Raw genomic sequence first — 20980 nt, forward strand, 5'->3', positions numbered from 1 at the left:
AGGACATCTTTAACTCTGTGGTGCCCATGGCTGTGGAGCCAAGACCTATACCCCAAGGTATCCCTGTGGATCCCTAAGGACCCTGAGGTAGAAATTGCCAGTATACGCCACTTTTCATATGTATCTTTTGCACCAAGTATAGGGCTGGTGAAAGTGCGCCCTGGTTAACGATGCTGGCTATGATACCAAATGCATAGGAGCAGACTGGCCACAGAACCACTCTAAATAATGGAGAATATATGTATTTAGTTCTGGGCAGGTAAACCAGGAATGTTTAAGTCTTGTGTGTTATTAACCCTAGCTCAAAACAGGGAAAGGATGGGGGAAGATGAGAGAGAAATACTGGAAAATTAATGGAACAGATATACACTCATCGCATTGTTTTCAGAGCTCTAAGGTATTTACATTGTTAGGCACGAAGAGGATGTCTTTGGCAAGTTCACAAAACTTCCAAAACTTGAGACAGTCAGCAAACACTTTGCTCTCCATCTAGAGAACAGAAGTTATACTTATTGAATAGAGCAATCCTAAAAACACAACTTTGAGATAAAAGCGCATTTGATTGCAAATGTGTCCATTTTGTGAGCTTGGAATAAGGGTCAGTTACTGCAAGAGAACGGTTTATTTAATAAGAGAAGGATACACCAGAGTTTCCCAAACTCTGCTTTTACAGTCCAGGTTCTAAGGATATCCATGTTTGAGTCCAGATGATTAAATCAAATTGTCTGCGGTACTAATTAAGTCACCTGTGCTCAAGAATGGATAGCCTTTAAACGTGGACTGTAATGGCGGAATTTGGGAACCTCCGGGATACACAATGATCTTGTTTGTGCTGTGCTGGAAAATATACACCCATTTCCTACAAATCAACTTCAAAGTTTAACTTGCCTGCATCTAGATTTAATAACGGTCAGGCTCTGTCTGTGTGTCTAGTCTACTTTTGGAAGTACGATGCTATCGGGTTTGTGCCTTCACTAATTTGTAATACGCACACATTTCTCTTTTCAGATGAAGACATTTTACAGTGTAGCAGCAAACTGAATAAAAATGTGAATTTCAAGGATAATTTAACTTAACTTCTGTAAAGTAATTTGTAGCACCCAGCTCCATTAAAAAAATAAAGCAAGAACAAATGTAACAGAACAGGCCAGTATTATAGAATATTCAAAAACTCAGTTGTGTATCTTAATATAACTAAAAACAGTATTCTAGTTATGTAGATTCATGAAGGTTAAATAAACAGTCATAAAAATCTCACACACACATACTCACAAGAAATTAACTTGAAATCTATCAATATATGTAAAATAAATAATCCAAAAAAACTGTGGCCAGTCATTGTAAAGTACTGAAGGGGGTATATTGGTTTTGCATGCAATATTGGCCTTTTAAATCCTGCAGCCAGAACAGAGGTTTGGAAAGCTGTTGTGGTTCTCTTACTGTAATAAGCCATGTTATGTTTAACATTGGAAAGGCAGAAAAGAGTGAAGCTTCCACTCAATGTACTACCCAACACTGCACCCTCTCGATCCTCTGAGCTAGTCGACTAGCTTGGAGCAGGGTTGCATTAAACATATAGGGAAAGTAGCCACATATATGGTACATTGGGGCAATCTTACTGTTCAGTGGAGTACACACATGGCCAGGTTGACAGTGAAAGCTTACCTAGATTGCACACTAACATGTATAGCAAACATTTCTTTTTGGTCAAAGCATACACCTGCACTGATCAATAAGGTAAAAAAAAAAGTGCTTTGCGCTTGTAGTTTAGCAGGTCAAATAAGAGTCAACACTAAAATATCAAAATTGAGCGCTGTGATAAAAGAATAAAGGCATAATAATCTCATGAATATAGATGTTTTTATTTATACTCATATGATTATTATGCCTTTATACTTTTCAGTATAGATGTTTTCATTTATACTCATATGATTATTATGCCTTTATTTTTTTATCACATCGCTCAATAAACCTGCATTGAACAGGCAAGCTCGTTCTGTCCTGGAAGTAACATACCAGTCATTAACATTTAAAATTACAAACACATAGCAACTAATAACATGTATCATTGCCGAAATAATACTTTATTTAGCATTAAAATGAAAACTCATACAATGTGTGTATTTTAAATGAAAAGTATTATTTTGTGAACCCTGGTAATATTGGCAATGAAGCTTTATATAAAATAAACATGCTTTTAGAATTTTGTTTAAATACAAGAAAAATAATTATGTGAAACTTTAATATACTGTTGGATGTGAAATTGATTATACTAAAAAAAGGAACTGGCATCATAAACAGGGGTGTGTAAACATGCAGGAAATTTTTTGTTATGGTCTTGAATTGTGATTCCTGATGGGAAGCATCGAACATAATTAAAACACAAAAAAAGAAACCATTGAGAACTAGAAAATCAATATACACAATGTAAAATTAAAATAAAACCATTTAATGGTGTACAATTGTTTGTTTCATTCTTTTGAACTTTGTTACATGGCGGTGTTTTTGTTTAACAATATTTGAAATTTATAACATTTTTCTAGGAAGAAATACATTGAGAGTTGCCTCTTGTTATCATGACCTTGATACATCATATACAATTGGGAACAAAGTACACACTAAAGGCATTAAGCATTACAAGTACAAACAGGTGGATAGAGCCCAATGACAGAGATCTAGCCTGGTGCAGACAGCACATGTGTTGTAAACCACAGTCACCAATCTGGTATTCCTTCTAGTCGTCTAATTTATACTAGTTTAAAGGCAATTTCCAAATGGTACATTGGATTAGAACTGGTTCCAGCAACCTGCAACTTGACAGCTGCCATATCATGTCTGCAAATCCAGCTAGCCAAGAACAAGCAGAGATTTGTTGTCACACCATAGCTGAAGAACCACAGGCTGCCTACCTTACAATGTGCACCCTAGAAACCATTAGATACGTTTAGTCGATGTCCCTGATTGGCCTGCAAAATTGAATAAGTGGATGAAAAGCAAGTGATCATTTTAAATATTTTAATAACCATTAAATGATGCTTACAAAAATAAAAAGATTGTAAGAGTTCTGTAAACCATGGAACATATAAAAGACATGGATGCATAGTATGAGAATTGTAAACATGGCAATAGTAATAGGGCAAATGGTATCAGCACGCCCTGCATTATAATTTATTCATCTGTCATTTGCCTTTCATTATATGGGCTCCTGTGTCTCTGTAGCATTTCCCCCCGATTCTTATCTGATCCAAACATTTTACTTAAAGTTCCTTTCTAGGGTTCTCCTTGCTGCTGTTCCTTTATGTGGAATTATATTAAGGATAAATCAAATAATCAGAGGGAAAATAGGACTACATGTCATGCACTGCAAGCTTTGCTGCTGCCTTAAGCTGGGTAAACACTAGTAGATAAATAGTTTGATGGACCAATGAATGGTCTATATCGGTAGCGCATTGGCGGGTGTGTACACCCGATATGTCTGTGAACAATGTAGTTCAGAGACATATCAGGATGGCCCTGCAGCACAGCCGATGTATCATGCAGATATATTGGTGCATCTGCATGTGTGTACGGGTAACCCACAGACACCTGTACACTGACAGCTGGGACCGCTGACACAGACATAACAACTGGGTCAGCAAATTGAAATGCCCGTCCAGTAGTGATGTCTGGCCAGACATATCGAGCGGCTTATTAATGTGTATAGTTTACCAAATCAGCAGCCCCTTAAGTCAGGTAACTGTGTACCCAGCTTTAGTGTCTGCGGCCCTTTATTTACACAATGGCACAAGGGAAATCTTTCACCATGCTTGATAACATTGCTCATCTGCATATAATTTATCAACTTCATCATAGGTTGAAGAAAAATTAAATAATCTTTGTTATGTGTAGGGAAGATAAAGCTATGCATTTTCCACCTCCATTTTCTCATGTACTCTCCTAAGATTAAGGGTCCTTACTCACTGGTGTTGTATTTGAATGAAAATAAAATACAAGTACAACCTTTATGTGAAAACGCATCTAAGGACTACGTTAGAGCATGTATCCAATAAGCGATGGAATGCTGAAATGTATTCCTTTACGGGTCTTGTACAAGCTCTCCTTAGCTGTATATAAGTGGCTGCCCATGCTAGCTGCGATCTGATTGGCTGGCAGTGGACTGAAAAAAAAAAATTGAACAGCACAACACTGGTGTAACCGCTCGTGTTCATTACTAGTGCACTGCTTTCCAAACTCCATCCTCAAGGCACATTAATAGCCAAGGCTTTAAGAGTATCCATGCTTGAGCAGAGACGCTTAAATCAAAATAACAGAGGTCTCAATTAAGTCACCTGTGCTCAACAATGATGGCTGTCTTTAAAACCTGGACTGTTAGTGTGCCTTGAGGGCTGATGTTGGGAAACACTGCTCTAGTGTGTTTTTTCTCCCATGGAGATAAATGGACTTTTCACATGTGGTGACATGATAAATAAGGTGAGAAACACAAGAGTAAAAGGAATTTGAGAATACATCGGAATCAATTCAATTCTGAGCAATGACCGCGGTGTGCCATTGGAACACCCATAATGGCTGCACATTGCGACTGCAGCATGACTAATTTTACCACACACCCCCCCATAAGGGTGTGCAGTAATATGAGTGTTTTGTGCATAGCCACACATTGCTTAGATTTGAATTGGGTTATTTTTTCACGCGGATGCATGCTTTGCAAATCAGGAACAGGGATTACATACCATGGAGTAAGGAGACCAACTAAAACACAATTGTCGTTCTGTCTTTTTACTGTTAAGAGATACTCCTTTCATGCACACGCAAACAAAGCAACAAAAACACTTTCAACCTATAATACTGATGCACATTTGGCGGTCAGCTTACACATACATAGGACCATATCCAATTAGCCCCAGACACTTTATTCTCCCTATCCTATTAATTCGGGCGAATAAGCTTGCGGCCCTATGTGTTCTCGCCTTTTTTTGGGCAAAAAAACGGCACTTATCGTGGATTATTTTTCGGGACACATCAGGTCCCGAAAAAAAAAACCCCGATAAGTGCCGTCGTCAGGCCGACTACGGGGCTAATTGGATAGCCCCGAGCGAGCTAATTAGCCGCGGAAATTTACTGCGGCTAATTGGATATGGCCCTTAGTTGGAAACCAAGAAAAAACTAAAATAATGAAAACATGAGCATTTCGCACCCTTAGCTTCTGACTGGTTCCTGACACTGCACATCCTTAAATGCCTATTTGACAGTAATCTCCAGAATCGTGGACTTATCTACTGACCATAACAGAATTCACACTTGCAGTTTTATACCTGATCAGTGGATAAACAGGGACAACTAACTTCACATTTGTCATTCAAACAATAACACACATTGCATTGTGAGAGTAAAAAATGACACACACAATTCAAAATAAAAACTTGACAACTTAAACCATAAAATGAGCTGCGCTCACTTGTGAAGCATCCATTCTGCCTATTTTCACGGTGCCTCAATTGATATATTTGAATAGTCAAATATATTGAAATAAAGTTTAAGTAACAAGATGAGCAATAAAACCAAAACACACTTTAAAGTTATGCCCCAAATACAGCAGTATCAGGCCAGTCACTGTTAGTGCAACATTATAGGAAATGCTTATTCAATTGTTTTCCGCATTGATACTTATATCAGATATTACCAGATTTATCTAGACAAAAAGCTTCAGTCATGTCACTGATTCTATACCTAAGAGGTATTAAAAGGTACTTATTAAAAGGCCAATAAAACACCAAATAAAATAATTTTTACTCAACATCAAATAAAACTATTCTATATGTAGTTAATGTTTGAAGTTTCATTACAGATCTACAAAATGTATCCGTTTTGTTAGCAGACCACGTTTCGTATTCTACGGTATGCAAAGCTCCACCTATTTGTGTGTAACCCAGAAAGTGCCCCCTGTGGTCTCCGGAACGTTTTATATGATGGTGAGAAAAAAAATATGTTCTTGTCCTTGATGTTACTGGTCATTTACATGGGATCCATTCAGCCATAATGACATCACCATCAGTGGCCATCACACAATAGAAGTTGCAGTATTTCGTAGTACTTTTTTTTTGTTTGTTTAGAGCCTTTAATAATGGTGATTGTGAGACATATGATGGGATTTCCTACGACGGTGGAAACAAAATTAAATATACTTATTTAATTCAAATAATTATTATTTTTTTTTTAATTAAATAACCTCACAAAAACAAAAAAAATAAAAATATACATTTTTTTTTTTTTAGAAATGTGGAAACAGACTGAAAAGGCTCTTTTATCTACTATAAAAATGTAATAGTGGCATTTTAAGATTTGATTTAGTATACAAAATGTAAGGAAAAAACATTGTATATTTCTTCATGCTGTGCCCATGAAAAAACAAAATGAAAACATTGAATGTTGAGAAAAAAAAATTGTTCTGTAAGACTAAAAGAAATAATAATGCACTGCGTAAAATAAACATTAGACTGAAGAGTGACAAAGGCATTGGACATAGGAGCCATTTTAAGCCTCTGCTTTGTATGGTAATTGCCAGTAAGGAGAGATCTACTGCGCAGGGATTATACCATGCATGAAATGTAAGACGCTCAATAATAATGTCATGATGTTGCTTACAAAGAAACACCCCAATATGGGATATGCTGTGCTTTTTTACACATTTGTATGTCGGTCTTCATCTGCATGACGTTCAATGTGGCCAATTGCATCCTGTGGAGAAAAAAATGGAAGGCACTGTGATAATATATTAGGCTGTAACAATACAGTATAGCAGTGTTTTTCCCCCACTTGCTTGCTGCATGGTACAATACAGTACTGTTAGTACATACAGTTAAATGGCAAAATTAAATGATCAGACTCCCAAAGATCATCACCTATCAAAAAAGCAGTTCATCTAAATAAAGTAGTATTCAATGGAGCTCTCATCAGGAACCATAAATGTGGTATGGATGTACTCAGGGCCAGATAGTGGTTTTTGAATATTAATTAAATATAACATTCGGGAAGATGGCCTACTGTGCAATTATGTTTTATACATATCTCAGAGCACTATACATTGACTATGTGAAAGCAGGATGAAACCATATGGTCACTGATAGCAATGGTAAACAACCAATAAGATAAATAAGAAAAGGAAATAATGCATTAACGAGCTGCAAAATAATAGAACAAGGCCTCAAAAGGTGAAAAGAAAACGGTTACTGGGATCAGAATACAAAATGTACAGTTATCTATTCTTACTATTTTATTGTTCCATTTAAGCTCCCTACATTAAATAAAATGTGACTATTCACTTTATAGGGAAAGCAATCGGGAAGCCAACTGCCTAAATACCGGCAGCCGGCTTCCCGACTGTCTTATCCCGGTAAGGGTGAAATGCCGGGCGTCTAGATGTAGACGCCCGCATTTCCCAGACGCCGGGAGACAGGCGCCCGGCATCACGATCGTAGTGATGCCGGGCGCCGCGAGCGGACATCCGCGGGGGGGTGGGGGGGTGGTGGGGGGAGGGTTAGGTTTAGGGCTCCCAGGGGGGATTTAGGATTAGGCACCCCCCCGGGAGGGTTAGGCTAGGGGGAGGGAGGGTTAGGGTTGGGCACCCCCGGGGGGGACTTAGGGTTAGGCACCCCCCGGGGGACTTAGGTTTAGGCAGCGGGGAAGGGGGTGGTTAGGGTTAGGAGGGTTAGGTTAGTGGATACTTACCTATCCACGATCGGGATTTCCAGCGCTGTCGGGCTTCCGCTGCTTCGCACTCTGCTCCTGTCGGTCTGCCGCTGACAGGAATCGAAACGCCGGCCATGCGGCCGGCGGTATTTCATACCCATTCCCTTTATAGTATTTTCTGTAACAATGCTTTGCCATTTTGATACAAACAACTGTAATCAGCGTTTTCACCATCTGGCTAATAGCCTAATTTGTCTTTTAAAAGAGAATAAGGTATCCCTAAGGGCAGATGATGCTATCTGGCTTAAATGTGCAGATAGTACTGTCTGTAAGTGAGATAAGATGACCCACTCTAAAGCTGGGTACACACTGGAGCGTTATCTGCCCGATATGTAGTTTCCGGCCAAATCAAAACGCCATATCGACCGCGTCGTTAAATGTGTGTGGCTATACTGCGCGCTCCCACGGTCGTTAGCGATATCTTCTGGTCTGCCGTGCTGCACGGCCAACCAGAGGATATTGCATGTGGCGCTGTGCAAGGTAATGAAAGATTGAACAAGGGATCGTTCTGTCCTTCATTACATCATTCTGATGTGTACTGTGGATACGAAACGTTGACCCATCGGCCGCCAGATCGTCCTGGTACACAACGTTCCAATGTGTACCCAGCTTAAAGCTGGCCATACATCAGACCAACTTTCCCTCAACCATCCAACCGACCAATTGTTCAACTTGTCTGTCCAACTAAAACACTGCCCCACACACCTAACCAACCTTTCCATCAGACCAGTCAACTTCTCTCCAAATTGTATAGTCACAGAAGTAGGCGGACAGTGTCTGCCTACTTCTGCATGTTTTAAATATTTGTTGTTAAAAAGGGTGACTTGAGGACTGTATTGGGTAAAAACAAATCATACCATTTGCTGACACAAGTTATTAATCATGTACATGTGGGGAAAAAACAACCAACATATTTGTGGCGGTTTGTTGTAATCTTCCCACATTAGTGATTGGTCTGGGCTAATTTTATAATACAGGTAAGGCAGTTCCGGCCTCCTGACTGAGATTTGCTTATAGACACAGGAAACGTGATAGTAGAACACGGATGCCGGCAGAGACCCCTGTAGCGAGATGCCCAGGGGGGCCGATCTTCTGTATTTACGGATTATTAAGTCAGTCATCTGAGATGTAATGATTTTTTCTCTCTTAGAACAGCTGCATCTAATGAGATGTGATAAAGTGCTTAAATCACTACTATCCACTGTGGAGACAATGGGGTGTGGTGGTGGATAGGAAGACCGAACACCAAACAGTTAAGCTTTTGCTATCCCAGGATGCTCCGGTCCTTCCCCCCCTATACCCCGCCCACAGGGAAGCAATCGGGAAGCCGACTGCCTAAATACCGGCAGCCGGCTTCCCGACTGTCATTTCCCGGCAAGGGTGAAATGCCGGGCACCCCCCCGGGGGACTTCGGTTTAGGCAGCGGGGAAGGGGGTGGTTAGGGTTAGGCACTTGGGGGGGAAGTTAGGGTTAGGGGGGTTAGGTTAGTACATACCTATCCACGATCGGGATTTCCAGCGCTGTCGGGCTTCCGCTGCTTCTAACTCTGCTCTTGTCGGGTTGTCGCTGACGGGAAATGAACCGCCGGCCATGCAGGCGGCGGTATTTCATACCCATTCCTGCCCACATCCTGAGGCAATCAGTTTTGTCAACAAGCCTAAGGCAGGAGCAGGATAGCAGAGAAGGAAGACTGGTACACGGAAGAATCACACTCTCACACAACAGAGGGGGGAAACAGGTGACCAAAAGTAGTAACCCATAGAAGCCACGGGCGTCAGGGCGGGTGCCCTATGGACTTCGAAGAAAGAGAGTGAACAAAGGCAAGTCTACCAGAACTCTCCTTTTCTTCTTCAGGGTCCATAGGGCTCCACAGGGAGACAATGGGGATGTCCCAAAGCAGTTGTTCAAGGGCTGAGAGGAGAATCCGGCGTCCATATGAAACATCCTGAGGCAACTGTATCAAAGGCATAGAACCTAAGAAAGGGGTGGACAGAAGACCAAGTGGCCACATTGCACAGTTGTTCAGCAGACGCGCCACGGCAGGCTGCCCACAAGGGACCCATTGAGCGAATAGAATGAACAGAGACTGTAGCCGACACAGGAAGACTAGCCTTTGAGATAGTTACGCGAAGTCATCTGGCCAGAGTCTGTTTATTAGCTGGACAGCCCGACTTGTGAAATCCATAAAGGACAGAGGGGGAATCCGTTTTCCTGATGGAACTAGTACGGTCCACATAGATCCTCAGAGCACGGACTACATCCAACGAGGCCTCACCTGCTGAGAGGCCTGCTGATAGGAAGGCTGTAACTACAATTTCATCATTAAGGTGGAAACGAGAAACCACCAGGGCGAGTCCGAAGAACAGCCCTGATGACAGATCAGAAATGGGGAGCGACAAAAAAGCGCTCCTAAATCCGACAACCTTCGGGCAGACGTGATGGCCATAAGAAAAAGTGTCTTTGCAGTGAGCGATTTGACGTCCACTGATGCCAGGGGTTCAAACGGAGGGTCCTGAAGTGCTTGGAGAACCACTGACAAATCCCACGGAGTCATTGGAGGGACAAACAGGGGGGGGGGTTGAATACGGAGGACCCTCTGAAGGAAGGTGTGAACATCTGGTAGTGAAGCAATTCTGCGCTGGAACCAGGTGGACAGAGCAGAGACGTGCACTTTCAGAGAGGCCAGGCAGAGTCCGAGATCCAATCTAGCTTGAAGAAAGGCTAGGATTCTAAAAACCCAAAAAACCTGAGGGTCAAAGCTTCTGGCAGCACACCACTGGAAGTATGTATGCCACACCCGGTGATAGATCCACGTGGAGACCGGCTTACGTGCTCTGAGGATGGTCTGGACCACAGAGCGAGAAAACCCTTTGGACCTTAGTAGAGATGTCTCAAGAGCCACGCTGTCAAAAAGACAGGCCAGGTCTGGATGTAGACAGGGACCCTGAGACAACAGGTCTGGTCTTTAAGGAAGTTGGAGAGGTGCGTCTATGGGGAGACTTTGAAGATCAGAGTACCAATGGTGTCTGGGCCAAGCCGGAGCTACCAACAGGACCGTGACCCCTTCTTGCTTGAAATTTCCCAAGAAAGAAGGGAGACTGGAGGGAAGAGGTATGCCAAATGGAAAGTCCACTTCACTGACAAGGCATCCATGAAGGCTGCTTCGGTGTCCCTTGTCCTAGACCCGTACACTGGAAGCTTGTGGTTGTGTCGTGAGGCCATGAGGTCCACGACCAGTAGACCCCATTTGTCCACCAGGAGCTGAAAGACTTCTGGGTATAAAGACCACTCCCTGGCATGCACGTTGTGACGGCTTCCAATCCGCTTCCCAATTGAGAATCCTAGGGATGAACACTGCGGAGATGGCATTCGGCCCATGTGAGAATGCATGACAATTCTGCCATTGCTGACCAACTTTGAGTGCCTCCCTGGTGATTGAGGTAGGCTACCGCCGTGACGTTGTCAGACTGTACTTGTACTGGCCTGCCCTGAAGAATATCCTGAGCCAGAGTGAGGGCTCTGTAGATGGCTCGGAGATCTAGGACGTTTATTGGTAGGATCGCCTCAGCTGGTGTCCAGCGTCCTTGGAAGGAGTGCTGGCCGGTCACTGCGCCTTACCCGCAGAGGCTTGCATCCGTGGTAAGGAGTACCTATTCCGGGATCCAAAAGATCTGAGCTATGTGGAAGTGGGACGTCTGTAACTACCAGGAGAGGGACAGGCGAACTGACAGAGAGAGGACAATCATCTGAGATCTGATCAGATGCGGCAGGTGTTAGGTGTTGTAGGGGCCTGGAGTGGAACTGAGCGAACTCTACCATGTCGAAGGTGGATACCATGGACCACAAGGTCTGCATTGCTGAGTGAATTGACACTCGGCGACTGTGGAGTAAGCTGCGCACTTGTGCGGAGATCTTGTCTGCTGTCAGTAAAATTCTCTGAGCCTGAGAATCCAGAAGAGCTCCCAGACGTACCATCCTTTGTAAAGGGGTCAGGGAAGACTTTTTCCAGTTGTTCAACCAGCCGTGCCTCTGTAGAAAGGCAATGGTTACCTTAAAACGGTGGCGAAGGACCTCTGGAGAGCGTGCAAAGAGCAAGAGGTCGTCCAAGTATGGGAGTAGCCCGATTCCCTGACAACACAGGTGAGCTGCCATAACTGCCACGATTTTGGTAAAGACCTGCAGAGCTGTAGAAAGCCCAAAGGGCAGTACCTGAAATTGGAAATGTTGCTGTAGGACAGTAAACCAGAGATACCATTGATGGTACATGTAGATAACCGTCCTGAATGTCCAGAGATACCATAAAGTCCCCAGGTTCCATAGCTAGGACAATAGACCGGAGGGTTGCTATACGAAACCTGGGCACCCTGAAAAACTTGTTCAGAGACTTGAGGTTAGGCCGATGAGACCCATTGGGTGCAGCAAGGACTGAATGGCTTTCTGGAGGAGCAGGGTTTTGCTCTGGTCTGATGGAGGGCCTGTGTAAAAGAACTGCTGGGGGGGAAATCTCAGGAATGAAAGGGCGTACCTGTGAGTGACCACCTCCTGTACCCGGGCATCTGTGGTGGTCTGACGCCAAAATAAGGCAAAATGAAGAAGTCGGCCTCCAACTTTGGGGCCCCTCAGGGGGAGGCCCGCCCTGTCAGGCTGAAGGTTTGTCCTCGGATTTAGTAGCTGGATGCCAGATGGCCCAGGCCTGCTTGGTCCTGGGCTTGGAGGCCTTTGTGGATGCAGACTGCCAAGGAAAGGGCTGACCTTTAGCTTTTCCCGGGGGACGAAAAGACCTAAAGGATGACATCTGAGGCCTCGGTGTAGATGCTGAGGACAGAAAAGCTGTCTTAGAAGCCGCTAAGGGGCCAAACAGGATCTCCCCAGTGTAAGGCAGTGATTCCAAGGCCTTCTTAGAGTCCGTGTCTGCATTCCATGTACAAAGCCGAAAGATAGCAGATGTCTTGGAAGCCAGGAGACCAGTATCCAAAGCCTCTTCTCCCAAATAGGAGGCTGCATCCCTGATGTGGGAGATATAAGACAGCTGTTCCCGGGGGGCATCAGAGGGAAATGTGTCCTCTAAAGCATCTGCCCAGCTCTCAATGGCTTTTGCCACCCAGGCAGTGGTCATTGCTGGATGAGTAATAGCTCCTGTAAGAGAATACACAGATTTGATGCAAGCTTCAATCTTCCTATCCGTCATGTCCTTTAGGGAGGATGCTGTAGGGATAAGTAAAGTAGAGCTTTTAACTAGATGTGTCACATGAGAATCTACTGCTGGGGGAGCTTCCCATTTAGCACAATCAGCTGCTGGAATAGGGTAAAAAGAAACCAAACGTTTTGGGGGCTGAAACCCTTTACTTGGCATATTCCATACTTCGCTCATGCGCTCAGAAAGCTGATTAGAGTGAGGAAATTCTGGTAAAACCACTTTCTGTCACTTAAAAAGTGTCTGTTTTGTTTTAGGACCGGGCTCAGCATCTTCTATCTGAAGAATTGATTTGACAGCCAGCACTAGTGCAGGTACAACAGACTGAGGCTCCTCCTCCCCTGAGGGAGACTCAGTGAGAGAGAGATCTGCGTCTTCTGCCTCCCCAGATGACACCTTAGAATCTGAGAGCTGTGTAGATGGTGAGGATAGCACAGTACACTTAGTAGTTTTACTGGGTAGGGGTCTCTCACTTTGCAACAATTGTTGAAGTAGCCGCTATACCCTGCACTGAGGTAGAAAGCAGGTCTACCCATGGAGGAGGCATAGGAGGGTACAGGTATCGCCTGTACCTGTTGTGGCAACCCCATAGGAGGAATTACTGCCGGGACTGCTAGGCGGTTCACAATTGTAGCTAACACCTGTGAGAAGGAAGCCTAGGGGGGTTCCTGAGCATGGGCGGCCGAGGCTGGTTGGCCTGGTGTATTATAATAAGATGCCCATAGTTCATCCTTAATTAAATCCTCCTGGGTTCTAGGAGAGGTATGTGAGGAAACTGGACCCAGTGTTCCCGGAGAGAGCTGTAGCTGCTGTTTAGAAAATGGCCACTGGGGGTCTCTGAGGGGGCGGGGCGAGGAGTAGCAGCTCAGAGGCGGCAAGACCGCAGTGGAATGGCGCTCTGAGCTGGGGGAGGGTCAGCAGAAAAAAAGCGCTTACCTCTCCCGAGCTGACATTAACCACCGGTTCCCTGGCTTCTTGTGCCAGTAACGTTAGTCCTGGTGGTCTAGTGGAGTCCCGGACAGACTGGTGTCCACATCAGCACATGCGGTCTGTCTCCAGGGTATACGTTCGGGAAGCCGGCGGACGCAATGCCAACCACCGGCTTCCCGACTGCTTAATCCCGGGCGAGGGTTAAATGACAGACGTCTAAATCTAAACGCCTGACATTTTACTGGCGCCCGGCATCCCGATCGAAGGGATGCCGGGCGCGGACAGCCTGGGGGGGAAGGAGGGGGGGGGGTGAGGGTTAGGTTTAGGGCTCCCAGGGGGGACTTAGGGTTAGCCAACCCCCGGGAGGTTAGGGTCAGGCTAGGAGAAGGGGGAGCTTAGTTTTAGGCACCCCACCGGGGGACTTAAGTTTAGGTGGCGGGGAAGGGGGGGGGGGGGATGTTACTGTTAGGCACCCTAAAGGAGGGTTAGGGGATAGAATTAGGTTCATTTATACTTACCTTTAGGACGAACAGGATTTCCTCCTCTGTCAGGCTGCCGCTGCCGGGATTTGAACTGCCGGCCATGCCGAACCAGTCTCCTAAGACCGGAGGTATGACTGCGCTAGACGCGGATTCCCGTGAGCGGGAACCCGCCTTACCTGTCCCCGTGACCCGGCTGCAGTCTGGGGTCCGCCCGAAGAGCCTGCTAGCAAGGCTTCCCGGTGCCGCGCCAAAAGTACCAAGCCGAGGGCTGGCGTTGCGGCACCACAGAGGGGTGATGGAGTAGCAGCATAGACGTCCGAAGGACTGTCTAGTGCTGCTTGCTCTGTCTTGAAGTTAAAAGAAATAAAATAAAGCTTGGGCTGCTTAAAGCAGCCCCATTGTTCTAACGGTGATCCAGCTCCTGCCGGACACCAAGACATATTGATTGCCTCAGGCTGTGGGCGGGGTATAGGGGGGGGAAGGATCAGAGTATCCTGGGATAGCAAAAGCTTAACTGTTTGGTGTCCGGTCCTCCTATCCACCACCTACACCCCATTGTCTCCCAGTGGAGCCCTATGGACCTTGAAGAAAGAATAGGTTCATTGAAAATCACTAGGAGACTGCTGTAGCACTAGGGTAATGTAGTAAGGACCAATTGGATACATAGTTAGATACAAGTTGAAACAATTACATAAGCAGGAGACTGATTGATAAGTTGTTACTTTCACTGAAAGAGGGTAATACAACTGTTTGCTTATTACTTTTAAGAAAGAAACCACACTACTAAGAAATATTTTTGCAAAGGTTTCTAAATCAGGAAACTGCAAGAAATATTACAACTCTAATGCATACAACTATTTGGGCTATAGAAGTATAAAAGTGTGAGGAGAAATACCAATTGCCTAATTACATAACAAGTTGGCAATGGGAAAATAAGAAATACCACACTATGAGAAATGGGCCATAAATAAGCTATGATAAAGGAAGAGTTTAGACGAGGCTAAGAAAGCATGTGGGGGAATACTGTCTAATTATATAGGGATTGGCAGTGATTTTAAAACCCACATAAAAGATCCACCTTAAAAAGGCAGGAGATGAGCTGCAGCATGATGCCTTTCAGCCGGTCCCCCAGCCCGAGGGACCCCGGACCAGGGGTGCCTCTTATACTGGAAGAGGTCCAGGTTGGGCGACTACAGGTCCCAGCATGGTACAGCTGGACAAGGCAATCTGGCACTTGGGGAACCACAAGTGTCAGCTTGCCCTGGTACCAGTAGTTCAGTATCTTCTGCAGTGATAACAGGAATGTATGACAGGAGTCAGTGGAGGATAGTGGCACTGTGTCTTGACTCCTCTCTTTTAACCTTTTCACTTCCATCATTTCTTTTTAGCACCACCAATTTTTTACATATAAACCCATGTTAATTTAAGCTATTCATGCACAGAAACTTCTCATCTTAATCCTTTCACCTTCATTGTCCTCTCCAACCCATCAAGCTATTACTCCCATTACTATCTCTATACCAGAGCGGTAACTAGGCTAGTGCGACCTGTGCCATGGCACCGCAGGGCAGGGGGCGCAGTTTGGGTCTGTCACTTTTCCTGTTTATTATCATTATCACTTGTAGCTTCCTCTTCCTTTATCCCCAGCATCTCCCCTGGGGTAGGTGTAAGCTTAGGCGTCGGATTGTGGGGGGTGGGAGCAAGCATTTGAAAGACACCCACGGAGGGTCAGGGGCTGTGCATTTTAGCAATAGTTTGCACAGCCCCTAACACTACATGGAGGAGGTGGTGTAATGTGCGGTCCAAAGACCGTACATAACATCTCCTCCTTCATGCGGTGCAGGGACTGTGCAGCATATTGTTATAAAGCACATCTCCTGACCGTCCGCGGCTGCCGCTACAATCCCTGCCTCCTGCTGCTCTGTTGTGCTTCGATGCCTATGCGACCAGCAACAGGTAAGTTGGAGGGAGGGAGACATCAAAATTCTGTTTGCTGCTGGCGTACAGAACTTCGGCACAGTAGTGTGCAACTCAGAATTAGGCCCTAACTGTACAAATAAGGCCAGAATAGGCTGGGAGAGTTCTAAATCCATAGTGATCATTACAGCAAATAAATATATATTTCCCACATCAACAGAACTTTAACGTGATACTGTAGTGTTCCTAGGAGCAAACACAATGATAAATAGAAAGATCTAGAAAGTAACTAGAATATTCCTGTGAAATACCTGTTTCGAGCTCCTCCGGGCTGTGAAGAAGGCATCGCAGTTCTTCCATCGGCATTTCAGCGTTTGGAAGTTTGTGTTTGTGTGATCAGTAAGCAGGTGCTGTTTCAGATGATCAATTACACCAAAAATAAGCGAGCAACCATGCCACTTTAAAAAATAAATAAAAAAATGAAGTCAAACAATTCGCAGTCACTTATATTACGCAAGTCTCTCACTTCTGGTCTATGGGCCTGATTCAGAGATGTACACTAATGCGATCGCAGGTGCGATCCCGCAGAGGAGCTGCTGTGTGAAAATATGCTAATGTCGCAGACACAAAAATATGTATTGAGACGCCCACTGGGGCCATCGCAAATCCAAGCAACTGCGTCCACGTACGCATCTGCCGCAGCAGATCATTCAATAATCGTCCATCTGAGTAGCCTTATGGTCACGCAGAATGGCTTCCTGAACCACTATCAGTGTACAGGATTACAGTTGTAGGCTGAGATACACCCCGAAAACAGTTGCAACAGGTCTGCGTTTTGGCTGCTGCTCCCAGTAACCACCCTTAAACAGTCTATGAAGGTCAATCACTTTGCAGAGAAATCCTCACTGCGAGCGGCCAGGTGGCACTGCGGGGAGGGACACCACTGGGCATCGTTAACGTACCTTGACGTGTGCGCAGTGACGCATGTGAAGTAATCGCTCAACTGCGTAAATATTGGCATTGCGTACATCTCTGGATCAGGCCCTATGTACAAACATGACCAACTTCTACTTGTTATTACTCGATAATAACATGGGCCCTCATTCAGAGCCGTACGCTCTGAGCAGAGCGCACGCTCTGCATGAGGGCCGGGCTCCTTTTTCATGGAGCGTCCTCCTGGACGCTCGTATAGCTGTGGGTCACCACCCACAGGCTATACGAGCGTGCATTTTGATGGCCGCGATGGTCGTGACCATCGCGACCATCGAAATTGCGAGCCGGAGCCTGCGGTTGAGGTTTTCAACCGCAAGCTCCGGAGTGATTTTGGCTCTATCAGAGCCAAAATCACTCCCACTGACATCACTAGTGATGTCAGTGGGCCGGCTTCTGACGGGAGGCGTTCCCGTGGGAACGCCCCCGTCAGGGAGGCACGCCCACCAAAGGGGGCGTGCTGTCAATCAACATTGACAGCACGCCCCCTTTGATCGGACACAACGAGCGAAGGAAAGTCCTTCGCTCGTCGTGTCTGGCGCATGCGCACGACGGAGCTCCCTCCGTCGTGCGCATGCTCAGTGCAGACCATCGACCCACTTGCGAGCGTACAGCCGCTCGCGAGTGGGTCTGAATCAGGCCCATGGTCAGCATAGAAAAACAAAAAAAACTCTTAATGTCTGTAAATCTAAAATTGTTAATAGCCAGTAAAAACACACAAGGCACAAACTACACACAAACGTATATTTGTACACAAGTGTTTGAGAGCAAAACTACAGAATTAAATGAAATATATAAAAAATGTTAACTATTTTTATAGAAGTCATAAGTCAGACTAATAGAAATTGCGGCGGTACTATAGTTAAAATGGAACAATCTAATATGGTACTACACAGGTGTTCCCATGACAATTGAACAAAACAGTTCATATTCAGAGCTGCAAATTAACATGGACCATCCAAGCTGTTCATTTATTAATATTTGCTAAACAGCTCCTCAAGACTCCAGATGCACTGAGCCGTGTACACACAGCGCACAGGGAATGCAGCAGTGATGGCGCCTGTGTGTGACCTGTGATCAATTCTAGCAGCTCAATATGATCCTTACCCAGCAGCGATAATTTTGCATAAGGTTTAGCCGCACAGCTTGAATGCTGCCATCGTAGCAACCCGTGTAGATCTGAAACCAAATGAATACGAAATATTGAATAGAGGGCATACATCGTTATGTTATAGAAAATACATTTAAAATATACATTTAAAATGCTATTTTGCAGTAGTAGACATTAATATTTTCTTTTGCAAAGTGCTTGTTTTCCAAGGAAAAGTACAGGAACTCACTTTCGATGTCAGCCAAATTTTTCTCATTATGATTTTAACAATGGAACAACACTGACGTTTACATAGGGCCGTTATGATTAAAGTTGCGTATAATTCATGTTTTTGAGAAAAAGTAGATAGGCGCTGTCTAATGTAGAATAATTTATTACCAAAAAATTATTATTTCCATATTAGAATAAATCACATATAGTACACATATCACATATAATTTACAGCATGTAAAATATACCAATTGGTCAATAAAAACAAAAATACAAAATAATAAAACAATAAAAGGCAAAGGTGGATATTCCGTTCAGTACAAACTGTCTGTTCCAAGGGTATTGTACAATATGATACTCTTGTATCTATTCTGTGATGATACTGTTGTAAATTTGTATCCCTTTGTATATATAACACGCAGAACTTCCACCACTGAATTATTTGTACTGGAAAGAAGTCTCTATCCCACTGAGAAAGTTACAAAAATTACATATATCTCTATGTGGGTGTTGATTGTCCTTGATGAAAATTCCCACACATAGATGAGACTTAAAGAATAGTGTCTAATATGTATCAGGCTCCTGTTAGGATTTATACGGCAATAGACGGCTACACAGAGCTTCTCTGCAGTTTGCTCATAAAATGTCTGAGAAGTATTAGTCCCACAGGAATATTACCTAATGGGCTCACGGATGTTATTTCAATCCTGGTGTCGCTTATCCACAGCGGTATGTAAAGCTGCTGGTATGAAGTAAAAATTAAGTCTCACCGCTGTTGTATGTTTGTTTCTCTCTCTCCCCCTTCTCCGGATATGGAGTATAAGGCTCACGCCGATAGAGCCTTATACTCCATAATTTTCATCAAGGGCAATCAACACTCATATAGAGATATATATAATATATCATATTGAGTATCATATTGTACAATACCCTTCGAACAGACAGTTCGTACTGAACAGAATATCCACCTTTGCCTTTTATTGTTTTATTTATTATTTTGTATTTTTTTTATTTTTGTTTTTATTGACCAATTGGTATATTTTACATGCTGTAAATTATATGTGATATGTGTACTATATGTGATTTATTCTAATATGGAAATAATTTTTGGGTAATAAATTATTGGACATTAGACAGTGCCTATCTACTTTTTCTCTTGTTCCACTTTTTGGTATTATATATTGCCACCTTTTGTCGAATGGGCTGCAGTCTTAGTGTCCAAGATTTGTTGTAGATAAATAATTTCTACCACATCTGTCCTAATAGGTGCAGCGCCAGATTTTTGTTGTTGTTGTGTAATTCATGTTTTTGCCTGTTTATTGTTGCAGCAATTGTCACACTACATAGATTTAATGTTATTTCTGTATTTTCTTCCCTTCATAAAACTCAATGGCTTTTTACAGGTATTGCGACCAAAACGCCCATACGAATGCACCCTTACTGAGATTTACAAAGTATGTTCTCCTTAATGGTCTTACAAGGGAACAGTTATCGATTTAGTTCTTGTTCCTGTCCCCTGATGACTGACATAATACACTGAAATACGCTCGCTGTAAATGCATGACATTGGATATAGTGGCATTATGCAAGTGTGGGCAGTACAGTGGTGCAAATGATTAGCTTGTGGCGTCAAAGCATTGAAGGTTTCATTTCCACTGCCCGTCTGTTTGGAGTTTGTATGTTCTCCCCGTTCTTTGCGTGGGTTTCATCCGGGTGTTACGGCTTCTTCCCATAATCAAAAAACCATACTGGTAGGTTAATTGGCTTCCACTCAAATATTAACCCTAATGTATGTATGTGTATGGAGGGAAATCAATTGTTAGCTCTTGGCATTTAGCTAATGGGCATCTATTGGAGCAATTAAATTGTTGCTCGGATCAGACGTCCGTTAGTATTTTACACGCCCAAAAGGACGGGGTTTAGATGCGAAAAGTGGCTAACCCAGTCTAAAATTCTGGTTTAGGCGTCCAAACTACCTTTTGGGTGTCTCTAAACTAAGGACTTTACACAAGTTTCTTTTTCCACACATCTGGAGGCTGCGAGAAAAAATGTGCCTGCCTCGGATAATGTGCTTCTGATAGGAGCAACAATTGAATTGCTCCGATAGACACCCATTACTTAAGATACCCCAAAAAACAATTGAATTCCCCCGTGTGTTAGGGATATAAAGTGCATGCTCCACTGGGAAAGGGACTAATGTAAATGACTAAATATTCTCTGCGGAATGTGTGTGCTATATAAACTGTTAATAGGCAAAAACACATGACAAATATATATATAATCTTACCATGCTTTTATGAATTGCCATGCACATGATCATGTCCGAATGTCCTCCATAGACTTGTAACCGATCATGTGACTATTTAATAATGCGGAAAAAATAACAGTGAGAGTGATAAG

At 43.8% G+C, this 20980-nt stretch overlaps 1 protein-coding gene across 2 annotated transcripts in view; it reads right to left on the bottom strand.

Annotated features, from left to right (window-relative positions):
- Positions 1-2428: 2428 nt before the first annotated feature.
- ZNF106 (zinc finger protein 106) overlaps positions 2429-20980 on the bottom strand; it is a 105191-nt gene continuing 86639 nt past the window's right edge. For both annotated transcript variants that reach the window (XM_088471198.1, XM_088471197.1), the window contains 4 exons: positions 20868-20939; positions 18367-18438; positions 16581-16727; positions 2429-6735 (listed from right to left, as the gene is read on the bottom strand). In XM_088471198.1, coding sequence (XP_088327324.1) covers positions 6679-6735; positions 16581-16727; positions 18367-18438; positions 20868-20939 — 348 coding nt within the window. In that variant the 3' untranslated portion in view covers positions 2429-6678. The remainder of the gene's footprint in view (positions 6736-16580; positions 16728-18366; positions 18439-20867; positions 20940-20980) is intronic.

The sequence above is a fragment of the Taudactylus pleione genome, unplaced genomic scaffold (genome assembly GCF_031769625.1).
Source record: "Taudactylus pleione unplaced genomic scaffold, aTauple2 ptg000113l, whole genome shotgun sequence".
NCBI classification, from domain to species: Eukaryota; Metazoa; Chordata; class Amphibia; order Anura; family Myobatrachidae; genus Taudactylus; species Taudactylus pleione.